Genomic DNA, 14932 nt, shown 5'->3' with positions numbered 1-14932 from the left:
TATTTCAATACGAGGACTTGTTGGATGGAATATTCAGATGGATCAAATGCCTTTAAAGTAACTAAACATGGTGCTTTTCGAGTCGCCGAATCCCACATCAAGGACATTATATTCAGGGCTCAATCTCATAAAGAGGCAGCGCAATCCTTTGCAATGGCTACTAAATCGAGAACGCCTCAAGTTGCGACAGCTTCTATGGATACCTGGCATGCAAGGCTAGGCCATATTCGAAAGGAGGCTCTTGAACACATGCCTCAAGCAGTCGAGGGAGTCGCACTCGGGACTCGCAACTTCGAACGAAAGTCGGAACTCTGTCCTGAATGTCAACTCGGACAAGCGTATCAACAAATCTCCCGCATACCACCGTGGAGAGGATCTTACCCCTTCGAGAAGATACACCTTGATCTTATCGACATGGAGGAAGCATTCAACGCTGACTCCTGGGTCGCTCATTTCTATTGCGACTACTCAGCTTACCATATCACCTTTAACCTCCCAAACAAGAATCAAGATGAACTTCTTTCTATAACACAAGAGTTTCTAGCCATTACAAATGACAACTGGGGTTTCACTACGCGATACATCCAATCGGATGGCGAAAAGGGTCTGGGAAAGAGATGGAAGTATTTCATTGCAATGAATGGAATTACATTCAACTCATCTCCACCAGATACGCCAGATCAGAACGGTCTTGCCGAACGTTCTGGGGGGGTGATCATAGCTATCGCTCGCAAGCTTCGAATACAGGGAAATCTACCTCAGAAACTCTGGCCCTACATCGTTGCTCATGCTACTCGCCTCCTCAATCGCATCCCAGTTCAACGAAAACAATGGCAAACTCCATTTGAAATGGTTCATGGCCGAAAGCCCAACCTCTCTAATCTCAAAATCATTGGTTCGCTTGCCTACGTCTTAATCAAGAACAAGAAGGCCCGACCAGCCAAAGCGAAGTTACAAGAAAATGCAGTCATGGGATGGCTTGTCGGGTTGGACGCAACCAATATCTATAAAGTTTGGGTTCCACACCTTGATCGTGTAATTGTATCTCGGGATGTTCAAGTTGATGAGAAAGTCATGTACGATCCACAGCTTGCCACAACTCTTCCCGAATCGGGACAGACTCTCGCGATCACGATCAATGAAGTTGATCTCGAAGAAGAGGATATCGAGCCATTGTCTATCATGGAGAATACAGCAACTTCGGTTCCTGTTTCGATACAACCGGAAGCAGAACTATCCCGACCAGGATTGCTTCTTACACCACAAATCTCACCTGAACGATCAATAGCAGGAGAGATACAGGTTGCACCACCCGTAGATGAACCGCCAACATTGCCGCGGCCCACGAGTCCAGTAATTTTCCACCAAGCATCACCACGTCCTCAGACAACAATACAACTAGGATCACCCAGAAAGAAAAAGATAACGGACGCTTCAGTGCTCCAGAATCTCAGAACAACTTCTGGAAGGATTATCAAATTGTCACAGAAAGGACAAGATGCAATCGAAACATTCAAACCACGCCTTACTCGGCAACAAATCCATAAGCAAGCGCGAAGACACGCTCATGCTCTACGATTGGAACGCGCTAAGCTGGGACAGCAACTCGCCCACGCTTTCGCATCAGCACGTTCAATACGAACCCAACGAAAGGACTTGCCTCCACCTCCTGACTTTTGGCATCAATTGAAATGGCATCCTGAGAGACAAGGCTTCAAACGAGCCTCAGACGCCGAGATCAAGTCACTCAAGGAGAAAGGGACATTCGAGCTAGTCGATTACCCTGAAGGCAAACAAGTTCTACCACTCAAATGGGTCTTTACCTACAAACTGGACGATGCAGGTTACCTCATTCGTCACAAAGCTCGCATCTGTGTCAGAGGTGATCTCCAACACCACTCTGGTGAAGACATCTACGCAGCAACCGGTGCTTATCGAAGCTTCCGGATTCTGATGGCTCTCGTCTGTGCGTTTGGGCTGATATGTCACCAAGTTGACTTCAAGAACGCCTTCGTTAACGCTGAAATGGACGAGGAGATCTACACCACATGCCCACCGGGATATGGTCAATCAGGAAAGGTCTGGAGACTGCTCAAAGCGCTCTACGGTCTGCGTAAGTCACCAAAGCTCTGGTTCAATGAGCTTGCATCGTTTCTTAAAGATCTGGGATTTCAACATTGCCCAGATGAACCCTGTATCCTCATTAATAATGAGACTCAACTCATTCTCTTTCTATACGTAGATGATCTTCTCATCATCGCGCAACCTGAATGCCTTCAACAAGTCAACAATTTCAAAGCAGCAGTACACAGCAAATACGAGATCAAAGATTTGGGCGAAGCAATCTCCTTCCTCAACATCAGAATCCTCCGAGACCTCAATGCTAAGAAGCTTTGGATCTGCCAAGATGGATATATCAACAAACTCGGTGTCAAGTTCGGGATCGATCAGTCAATGAGAACGGCAACGCCTCTCACTTCATCCTATCGTCCCCAATCTTTCGAAGGACAAGCCACTATACAACAGATCACAGAGATGCAAGAAAAGGTAGGATCGATTCTGTACGCAGCAGTAGTATCAAGACCAGATATCTCTTATGCAGCTAGCCAGTTAAGCCAGCACACAATGAACCCTTCACCTGAACACCTGCGGTATGCAAACCGAGTTCTCTCATATCTCCAGACCACACAGTACTATGCCATCGAGTTCTCAGGCTCTGTAGATAATGCTACAGAGGTAGAGCCAGGCGATGATGAAGTACTACAGCAGTCAAGCGACGCATCGTTCGCGGATGATCCAGAGACTCGAAAATCCACCCAGGGCTATCTCATGAAGTTGTTTAGCGGGGCGATCATGTGGCAGTCTTCGAAGCAGAAGACTGTAACCACGTCAACGACTGAAGCGGAACTGTTATCGCTGTCTCACACAGCGAGAGAGACTATAGCTCTATACCGACTGTTCGAACAGATACAGTTCGATCCACAACACCAACCACGCATCCTCTGTGACAATCAACAAACAGTAGGACTGGTCCAGAAAGAGCGACCACAACTAACATCAAAGTTAAAACATATCGATATCCACAACTTTTGGCTAAGACAGATCCATAAAGACGGCAAAATTACAGTTCAATGGGTTTCTACAACAGACATGCCTGCAGATGGCTTCACAAAACCCCTTTCAGCAGAAAAGCATTTTCATTTCGTGAAACAATTAGGTCTGGTTGATATCTCATCGCGGATTGATCCAGAATACGTTTCAGGAGAGGATATTGATCAAGATGATATACAGATCTCATCTGATACAGAGTGAAATCTGAGGGGGTGTGTCGCAGGGTAGGCATTAGTAATCTAGCTGTATGCTTTAAGTAACTCTGCGGGATGGAATACCCCGCACAAGAGACAACTTAAGACATCAATCAACACATTTTGCTGCTGCTCATCATATTCACTCTACCTTTAAGCACGCTTAGTGCGACACCTATCTAGCCTCTCTCTGATTCTCCCACGCTTTCGATGTTTTGGGGCCCAGCCGTTGAATAGCTGGAGGCCGTAGCCTTGCATATATTTCAATGCCGCAACCCGTCACTAACGTCAAATATGATGGCAAACAGAACTTCCAATTTCTCAGATTCCTCGACCTTGTCAACACAGGAATCAAGTCAGGGGACTGATCTCCGACCTTTGCTCCCAGCTCCGCGCTCTCATCCGGCAGTGACCCATGCCGGGCATCGAACAGCTTCCTTAGCACGAAGAAGAGTTTCTACATCTTTAGCTTGCGAGTCCTGTCGACGACGGAAAAGCAAGGTATGCCACTACCAAACTCTGTCTCTTAGCCCTCAGGAAGTAGCCCTTCTCTTGGAGGTTCATATAAACGTGGGTTGAATGGTTTGCATAGTGCAACGGTGCTCGGCCGACATGTTCTCAGTGTCGAGCAAAGCACATCGATTGTGTTTACCGGCAAACATCTGAGGGTAATTTTAGGGAGAGGTTAGAAGCGCTTGAAGTGTCGCATCCTGCTGCCGTTGTCTATCGTGCTATACAGACTCGGCCAGAGGCCGAAGTCCACGAGATTGTCCGTCGCATTCGAGCCGGTGCTGAGGCCGAGGCTATCGCGCGTCAACTCAGCACAGCCGATCTCCTTCTTCAAGTTCACCTGGACCCGAAACCAGGTGTCGCTATCAGTTTCTTTAATCACCCCTGAAGCCCTTATACTTCCAAACTCCGACGAACCTTTTATACACTCCTTGATTCACGAGCGGAATGAAAACGATCACGCCGGCAATCTCAGTGTCCCCGGGCTGTCGGAATCCGAAGAAAATTATAAAGCCCAGTACTTGAGGCCGGTTCACGCAGCCTCTATTGCCGACCCTAGAATAGGTGAAGTTGTTCCTTCAAAGTGGACTACTTGGGTAGGGCCTAGAGACCGGCCCCCCTTTGCCTTACCCTATCCACCCATGGTGCCAGAGGGTCAGGCACCGGGGGTAGCCTGACCAGGCAAAGGGTCGGTTGACTGAGGAAAAGAAAGATACCTTATTTAATAAGAGATAGCTTAATAAAAGAAAATATCTAGATTTTAAAAAACCATGTGATATTCACGGAGAAATTTGGACACAGAGATACCTTCTATCTCATACTAATTGCTATGGAAATATATGTATTTTTATTCCCCAGTCAGCCGACCCTTTTCCCTATCACCGTACCCCCCGTGCTATAGGCACGGTCACTGGTGACTTGATGAATAGTACGGGGTCGGCCGATCTCTAGGCCCTACCCAAGTACGTGTTTTGCGTTCGCTCGCGTGGTGGAAACACCTAGTTCAGAATTAACGTCGCTCCCTGACGAGAAGCATCTGTAATCCGCGATTCGCCGGTAACCCGCTATGGCAGCACAACAACAGTCGTTAGAATCGCTTCTGGGAATTAGTGGCCAGCGCAAATCACTCAAGCGGCAGCTTGACGCTGCGTCCATCAAGACTGAAGCTGGAAGAACGACCCTCGCCGACCTCCCAACTGTCCAGATCGGCTGCAAGAAATATATACCAGAAGAATAAATTGCCAATAAGAATCGCAAAGGTCGAAGGAGTTAGATCCAAGCCCATGGCTTCTTTCTTACAGAAGTCAGTCCTGATTTACGGACGTTGCAGACCTACTGGGTACCGGTATGCTCGAAATGTGATAAACGAGGCAAAAGCTCATTATTCGTCGCCACAAATACAACATCGCCAATTGAGCACCTCCGAAGGTAAATGGTATCTATACGAGCCTGATCTTTATCCCTTCTCCATTGTCTTACGGGATGTAGGTCTCATATGATCACCGAGGCGGATAACAATGCAGATAAAGATTCGTATTCGTCTCGCGCTGACATTCACCTAGCCTCGAAGCGGCGTTGCTTGGAGTCTCCTACTGCAAGATCGAATGTCAATAAAGCGAAAGAGTTGACGGTCGGCTGGATCGTTACTGCCAATCTTCCATTCACGGCGCCATCGAATCCGTACTTGCGCCGAATGCTCGATTTACATGATGCATTATTAGCAAAAGAGGTACCGTGGAGTCGGCAGTCAGTGCGTGATACTATGCGGAAATTATTCGAGGTAAAGAAGGGAGTAATATCAAGTCAATTGCAGAAGGCGGTCACAAGGATTAGCTTTAGGTTTGACCTATGGACTTCCAAACCAGTATGCTTTCCTTGGCCTCCACGCCCACTATCTCGACGCCTCCTATCAAGTCCAATCGCGACTCCTTGCTCTACGCCGTGTATGGGGACCTCATTCCGGAGACAACCAAGCAGCGACAATATATGATATCTTGGGCGAGTATGGGATACGAGATAGGACTGGCGCGGATGTCTGCGATAAAGCCTCATCCAATGATACATGCTCGGCGAGCCTCTATCGTCAGGCAAGCTTATTTATGACATGACTTATCTAGAAAAAGCCTTGGAACAGAAAATACAATAAAATTAAGGCAAGACACGCTTTACAGGAAGCGCATCTTCATTAAACTGTGAGTTGGCGGGTGGGCGAGCTGGAAGAGTCGTTTCGCGACGGCGGCGCAATGGTGTAATTTCGTATCCTTGAAGTCGTGATGGTAATCGTGACTGCCGTGAGGGTCGCTCCCGGATTTGTCCGACTGTCGGTTGCCGCGAAAGTGTTGGTGTCACACCCATGGCCGGTCCAGCTTCCTCCCCCTGGGTTGTATACCTTTCTTCCGCAGCCGGATCAGCAGTTTGATCCTCATAGAGAACCCTCCAGTCTTCGAGATGTTCTAGGACAAACTCCATTCCTGTCATGACTTCCCAGAGCCGGCCGTGACCCCCGCTTGTACCCCATCCCTGTGTTCTCATCGTCATATTGTAGACCGGCTCCAAGATATGACTAACTTCCCTGAGGACCTTCCAGTCATCAGACGTCAGAACATCAGCCGTGGGAACCCTTTTTGAGGCGTCTGCTTCTAGCCCTAACTCCTGAATGAAGCTGTTGAGCTCAGACTGCTTGACTAAGGCACGCTCAATCATCATGTAAGTCGAGTTCCATCTCGTAGCGTTGTTCTGTATGACTTCGAGCTCGGCAGTTGATTCTTCTGCAAGCTTATATGTGTCTACCTCCTCCTGCTCCCTTGCATGTGCTTTGAAAGCTTCGGTGCGTTGCGGAGAGGCTCGGATGAACTTGACGATATTGTGAAGCTTCCCAACCGGACCCTTGGCTCGCCAGTGTTCGAGGTCTTCTTCAACCCGCTCTAACATGTCATAAGCCTCAGACTGAAATTCGAAAGAAGCTGCATCATCGCCGTAGAGGAAGGCTTGAGCAACAAGGTTTAGAATATGACCGAAACATCGCATCCTTCGTGCCTCCGTGTCCGCTCGAGTTATCGAGGCATCGAGAGTTGTGTAGAGGTTTCGCAAGCAAACATCATTACTGGCCGCATTATCACAGATCGAGACCCCGAGCTTACCATCGATACCCCAATCACGGACCACGTTCCTTATGGTGTAAGCGATGTTCTCGCCGGCGTGAGATCCGATCTGCCTCTTGAAAGCCAGCAGCCGGCTTTGATGTAAGTGTCTCCGATCGATAAAGTGACCAAAAATGGAAATAAAAGCTAATCTGTTGGGAGAGGTCCAGAGGTCGATGTATCTGGGTAACAGTATTATTGAGTTCCTCCTTGATAGCCGCTTTCTTTGAAACGAGTATGTCCTCTAGATCTTTCTTAGTTGCAGTTCGACCCCAGGGCACCTGAGCATAAAGATCAGAGTCCAGCTGACGGAACAGCTCCTGCAGATAGGTACTCTCAAAGGTAGTAAAGGGGAGATTAGAATCAACGATATAACCAACAGAGAGCTCTCTAATCCGTGCCATCTTTGCTCGAGGAAGAAGGAAGGAAGAAGAGGCGGGCCGTTTCTTGGATGCATTTCTCTGGAGATCGATAACTGAAGAGTCACCAGATGAACCCGCTTCAAAGGTCTCGGTGATCCCATGAGCTCTAAGAACCGTTAGTGATAGCCCGGAAATGAGAAGTACCACGAACTTGAAAAGATGAGCTGATGCCGATGATGTCGACTGAGCATTAAAAAATCGCGGTGCATTCTTATCATCGCAGAGCCGGCAACACCAGATATCCCCACTGGACGTATTATCTTTCCTCAACTCTGCTAGGAACCAGCCATGGTTTCCAATCCAGCTTCGCCTGCCCCTACTTTTCCTCTTATCTAAGAGGCTTGCAATAACTCAGACCTGCGTATATCGATATCCACCGAAATTCTGGCCCTTATATCGATATCCAGGTAGATATCCATACAGCCACATAGCCACTTTAGCAAGGTTGATATCCAGATAAACCACATATAATTCTTGTAGGCTAGAAGAAAGAACAAGAAAGTACCCTAATCTAGAAAGTCCTCTGCCTCTGTTTCAACGCTAAATTCAACAGCAACGCTGGAAATAACGCCCCTGCCACCGTGAGACTTGGGTACAATGATACCCTCGCGCATCCAGTTGCCCACACACTCAACCTTCGCCAGGTTCTCGCAGGTCATGCTCTCTCTATCCCATGATAGCGTACGCCGCGCCGATGAGAAGTGAGACTCAACATCAGATGATTCAGGAGGGATTGAGAGGATATCAATTGCCATGCGGGATAACCGCGGATATGCTTTCCTTTGATCTCGATGTAGCCACCACTGGAGAGGAGAGCCAGTTATTCGGGTCGGTGGTGCATCAATAAAGATTTCGAAGTCATCGGCGTCGTCTAAGATAGGACCAGTAACAGCAATATCGCTCAACAACTCATCCAGCTCGTTGTGCTGCCTCCCAGAGGAAGAGGACACATCTAGAGGCACCCGCAAGGATTCTGGGATTGGCGCGGCATTATATTCATCTAGCCAAATTTGCTGGGCAGCAGCAATAGCAGGCGCGTGCCAGGATTCTTGCCAATTCCGCTCAATGTATTTTCTTCGTTTCGAGGGATCGAGAAGGAGTGCGGCGGCATATACAGGTGTCTGGTCTGATAAGGTGTAGTACTTATTAAGTACAAACCAGCCCATATCGATGCAGTGTACCATGTGGGGATCATGGTTTTCCTTTGAACTATAAAGCTCCTAAATAAGACAATTAGTTAGCCGATCAATTAGATAAAAGAAAAAACATCGCCACCGACCTTATACTTCTCGTACTGTCGCAATAAAACATCCATTATCGAGAGTGATTGGGAGAGTGTAGATCGCGCCCCTTCGGCCAACAACGTAGTTGAGGCAAACGGCTGTAGGAAACGATGCGTCCGTTCAATAAACTCCCACTCTGAAGCTAGCAGGATATCGTCTTGAAGCTCTCTATCATGTTCAATTAGGAACTGTTTTACACGGGATTGGTAACGCAGAAAATTATCCAACAATCGATACCATGAAATCCAGCGTGTGGCATTATCTATACCTAGTCGGAGCTTTATTTCATCGTCCCATATAGCCGTATGAAGCGTAGATTTACGTATCCAGACAGCGATGTTGTGTACTTTCCGTAGGGGCACGATATGCTGCCATCCAGTGAAGTTCTCAAGTATACGATTGCCTCTTCGCAAAGCTCTTCTTCTCTGATGGGCTTCATCTGTTCTTGTTGTCTGTCCGGCGTCGTGCAAGGTGTCGTAGAACTGTGCAAACAACTGATCGTTTGAGGTATCATCGGTGGCATCAAGAGCGGCGATTAGTGCCTCTTTCGAAGACGCGAGAAGAAATGCTTGGAGGGATAGGTTAATAATGTGGGCGACGCAGCGGATACGGCGCTTAGAGGGATCAAACGTCAACTAGCAACCAATTAATCCTAATCCAGAGATAAGGGAAGGGCTATCGTACCCCATAGTCTTCTCGTAACCGCCGTGAGAGATAAGACAAGCAGGTATCATTTGAAGTGGCATTATCCCCTACATGGTAGCCCACTTTAGAAGCAATGCCGTACTTTGCCAGTGTATCGATAATTAGAGATGCCTGGGTTTCACCACTATGGCTATAACGACATTCCGGCATCGCTAGCAGTGCCCTTTGTGGCCGATGATCCTGATCAACCCATCGCGCAGAGATGGCGAGTATCCCATGGCGATGTGGCGATGTCCAGAGATCAGAGAGGATATGGACCTTTGAGATGGAAGCTTGAAGAGTTGCCATGAGCTGAGAAGAATATAACTCATATGTGGCATCAATCAGTCGCATTAGAGCACTTCGGTTGGTCACTAAAAGGTCCTCTATAGCAGGATTAGCTGCTAGCATAATCTCTTGCATCTCATCCCAGTTAATTGCTGAGAAGGCAAGCCGGCGGCGTGTGATTAGGCTGATTATCGCATCTAAATACCGATCGCGGTCGAACATACGGCGGAGAGAGACATCCGAGTAACGAGAGGGAAAGAAAGCATCAATCCGAGGGCGTGTGGCTTCCCTTTCATCATCTAGAACATCAGAACTGCCCCCAATGAGCGTGCGATCGAGGGAAGAGATAATATCGGCATGGCACCGCGGGGCGTGATGCCATGCGTTGTCCCGCTTCCGATTCGCCTAGGGCTTATCGGCAGGGCAATGGAGACATCGATACATCACCATACCCCTGGATTTGCGCTTACGTGACCCGCCGGTGGTGTTCTGGGTGTCCTCATCAGGATATGTTGCTTTGAAGAAGAGGGAAAAGTCCAGAGACGTCCCAGTAATGGGCTGGTCCGAAATCGAGGGCGTAGAGGCGGCGGTGGTCTGAGATGATGCCATGGTCGATAAATCACCTGGATAAGCTAATTATGCTAGAATACCTAGGGCCGTTTGAACGAGTACTGAGATGGTGGTGCTGATGTTGAAATTGAGAGAAGTTGTCAGACAACTGGCTCCACAGGGATCATTGATGGCACCCGTCAATTGATGAGAGTTATCTAAAGAACAAAAGAAATCGAACAGCCATGTGTTTGGGAACAACTATTTGAGCTCATGTTAGGATTATGCGACAGGCCAGATGTGAAAGCGGATACGCGACCCCAAGGTACGCCCCGTGTTTCATATGCAGTCGCACGAACCTAGTGGTGATATGCGACAGAAGCCTTTGCATCATCTAATCGATTGACAAGATCTTTTCAGCCAATCAGAGAGCGGTATTTAGGTGGATATCAATCTCGATATCAATTTAAGAGGCAGAGAGTTATATCGATATCGATATATCCAGATAGCACAGTTGATATCGATATATCATATCCAAATACGCAGGTCTGCTTGGCCCTGGTCAGGAGCCGCCATCTGAGAACTGCGATGTTGAAGAGGAACTGTACATAGTAAGCGATCCAGTTCATCAAGGGAGTATATTACCAATTTACCTTTCAGAGGCGTGGACGGGTAGCCGTTGGCCTCTATTGATGACTGTTCTGTCGCATCAGGCGCCTCAGACTTTGACCTGTCTACTTCTCGTTCTGGCGAACGTTTTTCTGCCCGAGTCTTAAGAAACTTGCGAACCGACCGTATGTGAGGAACAAGTGAGTTCTTGTTGTTCGCATCGAACTGCCTCAAATCTCTTGCAGAGACCCAGCCGACGGCGCTCTTGGCGGGAAAGTCTTGGCCATCAAAGTACATTACGGGGAACTCTCGCTCCATGACCAGAGGCTCGCCGTCGTTAAATCCCTCCGCCCAGGAAAAGCCATGTTGCTTATCGCAGTAGCACCTAGGGAGAACCTCTGCTAAGCCAAGACTTTCTATCGAACCTGAAATGCCGACGCTTTCGAGATCTTGCATCGGAAGTAGGAGTACAGCGAACCAGTCCTTGGACTTTTCCCAAAATGCGAGATAGATGCTGCCGGCATCCGGGTTTGTGATGCCCTCAAAGTCTTCGTCCGTGGTAGATCTCTTGTCGCCTTGTCGCCTGTGGCTATGCCGTGTTCGTCTTCGCAAAGACCTCACAGCTGGACAAGAGACAAGAGAATTGCTGAGTTTGGTACGAGGGTCATCTTTCTCAACCTGACGTCGTTTCCTTCCCATGGATTCTGGCGATGTTCTCCTTCGTTTGTACTATGACAGTCAGTAGGCAAGCATGAATATGGGTGATGGATTGGGCGCTTACGCTGACGGGAGTGGTCGTCGGACTTGTGTGCCTGTTTTCGGGCATTCCTTTAGGTACGCACGCCTCTTTGGCGCCGATCGCTTGGGGAGTTGCATCGTGTGGCTGACAAGTAACGACTGCATTGTTTGAGTCTTGCCGGTCAGAATTCTCGCTCGAGATGCTCCGTAGAAACGACTCTATTTTCGTAGGCCCAATAATTTCCAAGAGTTCATAGCGGAGCGCGTCTGCAAATTCTTGTAATGCCCGGTTGTACGCCTTCTCCTCGTCCTGCACGCCAGCCTCGTATTTTATTTCCAGCTCTTTTAATTGCCCCCCTAACTTCACGATACTGTCTTGGAGACTTAGTTTTTCTGGCGCTGGGGCTAGTTCCAAGCTTGTCCATAATTGAGCGATGCGGCCCCGGATTTCGTCCGTCTTCTCTTTATAAATTTCAGCCGGAGATCTGACGCTTGATAGCTTGAAAGCATATCGAGCAACTACCTCTTCGATCTTCTCAAATTGTTGCAGAAATTCTGTAGGTGCCATTTCGTGGAGCGTTCGAGGACGTAGATCAATAAGTGTAACGGTTGAGTCTTGGGAGTGCAAGAAGCGTTTGAGGTGATAGCTAGCCGTCCAGCTACGGCTCTACGGTCGCGCTGTGGCGGTGTGTTAGCACAGTAAAATACAGTCTTGTTTTTACGTAAGATCAACGTAGCGCGTGATTAGGAATGAAGAGGGATGTCGATTGTTATCGTAGGATGTTCAATTAAAAAGCTCGAGACGCGTCAAAATTGACCAACAATCAATGGTCATAAGTCACATGACAACGTTGCTGTTGGCTGTCACACCTCAAAAGGGTCAACAGAAATAACGCCCAGATTTTGCCCAAGGCAGAGGGGCCGTAACTGCGCCAGATCATATCTCTCTCGAATGCTCAGCCTTTTTTTCGCCCCTTCTCTTTTTCTTTCTTTTTGGCTCGCTGACCCTGTATACAACACGTTATGCATCATTTTGTAGGTGAATACTTGTTTGTTGAGCATCCTGTATTCCAGGCAACGCTACAGTCTCCACTTTACGTGTGCTTTTCATTAGCTTTCGTTGGCCATCGCGCTACGGGCGGGGAACTGAGTACATTAATCAGGCTCTGATTGGTAGATTTGGGTGAACTCTAAGTGTAGGAAAAGAAATTTCACATCCCTTGGTAGATCTTGAACAGGTGCTGGGGCCTCACGTGCAAGCAGGGATACTTTAAGATTACAGCCGAAATGGTAAAACCTCTAAAGGGTAGATTTCAACAGAACACAACATGAATATACCAATTCACATCAATGAACCGAATACACGTAATCTCCAACAGTAGACTGAAGTATGATTAAAGCTTATTCTCCTAAGATTTTTTATTAATGGCTTGACAGTTGACAGTCGCTGTTTACGGAGAGGACAGTGTAGATGTTTGTGACTTTAAATATCTAGTAGAGATATTGGGCTCATAGCGTCGGAGCAAGCTGTGAGGGCAAGCAGCTCGAGCCACATATGATTAGTGGAAATAGTAGAGTCGACCAAGGTACATGACTGGGTAACGTGCATGATAAGCGAGTGCTCCAGACAAGCGAGTGCTCCACCAATCTACACCTAAAGACTCAAAAAGAGTAATAAAAACACCACAACCTATCTGATCAATTAAAATTAATTACAATCCTATTCCCTACTGACCTCAATTGCCTCCTGACAGGTTCTTGCAGTATGCCCGGTCTTTCCGCAAATACTACATTGCCGAGGCTTTGATCCTTGTGACCTTCCGCGACCACCTCTTGAGGATTCAGCTGTTACCTGCGCATCAATATCTATCTGATCAATTGCTTGTGATGTTTCCCCTATAGTTAAAGGCCCTTCTTTCTGTACCTTAGTCCTTTTTCCCCTCCGGCGTCGCCCTACTGTCTTATTTTGTTGTTCAAGTTGTTGATTCCTATCATATAGTAAGACCATCTTATCCATAAGAACAGTTGTTGCCTTCTCAAAATGCTTTACGGCTTCAATTATTGACTCAGGGGAGCTGCTCTTATGATTTCTGATCCTTCCTTGCAGATACTTGGAATGCGATTGGGCCTCTAGCACTGTCTTTGGGGTCCTTGCAGTCCAAGGGGTCGATGGTATCGTGACCTCTACGGGAGGCGTCGGAGTCCGTAGCTGCACATCAAGCTTCGAGATAACATTTTCTGGGTCAAAGGGAGCAAGCCCAGCTCCTCGGAAACCTCCCTTTATATTAATTTCTGTAATAGCAGCTTGGTGGGCGGCGTGAAAGGTAGGAAAGAACTCAGTCTTGGAAATGTAGGTTATAGAGCATCTAATCAGATGCTCTATTTGTCGACCATATGCCTTTTTCAGCGGCCCAAAGCACCCTACGTCAAGAGGCTGAAGTAGATGAGAGGCATGAGCAGGCATACAGAGCGTGATAATCTTGTTCTCTTTGCAATATTCCTCGAATTCGACGGAGTGGTGACTTTCGTGACCATCAAGGATCAAGAGGCGATAGCGACTGTTCGTTCGCTTAGCTGTAGCCCGATCAAAGTGCTTTAGCCACTCGAGACCTAGATTATTATTAGTCCATCCATTTTCGCTCAATGCAATAACCCAATCGCCGGGGAGGTCGCATTCTTGGTACCAATTTGCAAGGTGATCCTTGCCTGCACCAATGATGAACGGTGGGATCGATTGACCTTCCGCATTAATCCCCTCGATTACAGTAATCCATTCGCAGTTTCCAGGCTGTACTTGCTTTGGTCTTCCTTGCCTGTGGGAGCCTGTGATGACTATTCCGGGCTCAATCACGCCCATCATAAAGCCGGTCTCATCAAAGTTCCAGATATCATCTAATCGGATACCGTATTTCGCGATTGTATTCTCTACAAGCCGAAACCAGCCACGAATAATAGTCGGATCTTCGCATTTAGCTCTCTGATAGTCATATCTGCGAAATTTATGTGTCTTTAGCTCTGGTTGTCGCTTGATGAAGCTATGAGCCCAGCGCTTGCCGACAGGTGGCGCGCCGCGGTTGGCACGCAAAGAATTCGCGATATCTTCCGCATATAATAGTCGCGAGGGAAATCCTCGCGAATCTAGGTCAAGGATGAATTGGACTATCATATCCTCTTCCTGATCAGATAATAACCGTGACTTTGTGAGAGTATCACGCTTTGAAAGAATGCCATGCCGGCGGCGACTTAAGGTAAAGCGGTCAACATGATATATAGCTGCGGCCTTTCGAAGACTTAATTTTGGGTCATTCTGGAGGGCCTGAAGGGCAAGAATAATCTTAGCTTCATTTGAAGACTCTGGCATATTAGGTTGTTGAGAAATATCTGATTGAATAGTGATAGTGTAG

General features: G+C 47.6%; 2 protein-coding genes across 2 annotated transcripts; both read right to left on the bottom strand.

The window, feature by feature from the left end:
* Window positions 1–7883: 7883 nt before the first annotated feature.
* FOXG_22439 (uncharacterized protein) lies at window positions 7884–10241 on the bottom strand (the record flags this gene model as incomplete). Its single annotated transcript, XM_018402847.1, has 4 exons — window positions 7884–8597; window positions 8657–9295; window positions 9345–9931; window positions 10103–10241. The coding sequence occupies 4 exons, from the start codon at window positions 10239–10241 to the stop codon at window positions 7884–7886; spliced, it is 2079 nt and encodes a 692-aa protein (XP_018257022.1).
* A 468-nt stretch (window positions 10242–10709) lies between these two features.
* On the bottom strand, window positions 10710–12096 carry FOXG_16376 (uncharacterized protein; the record flags this gene model as incomplete). The annotated part of the gene is made up of 3 exons (XM_018396407.1): window positions 10710–10783; window positions 10835–11519; window positions 11572–12096. The coding sequence occupies 3 exons, from the start codon at window positions 12094–12096 to the stop codon at window positions 10710–10712; spliced, it is 1284 nt and encodes a 427-aa protein (XP_018257021.1).
* Between the last annotated feature and the right edge of the window lie 2836 nt (window positions 12097–14932).

The sequence above is a fragment of the Fusarium oxysporum genome, genomic scaffold (genome assembly GCF_000149955.1).
Source record: "Fusarium oxysporum f. sp. lycopersici 4287 supercont2.34 genomic scaffold, whole genome shotgun sequence".
NCBI classification, from domain to species: domain Eukaryota; kingdom Fungi; phylum Ascomycota; class Sordariomycetes; order Hypocreales; family Nectriaceae; genus Fusarium; species Fusarium oxysporum.
This window is presented reverse-complemented; position numbering and strand designations above follow the sequence as displayed.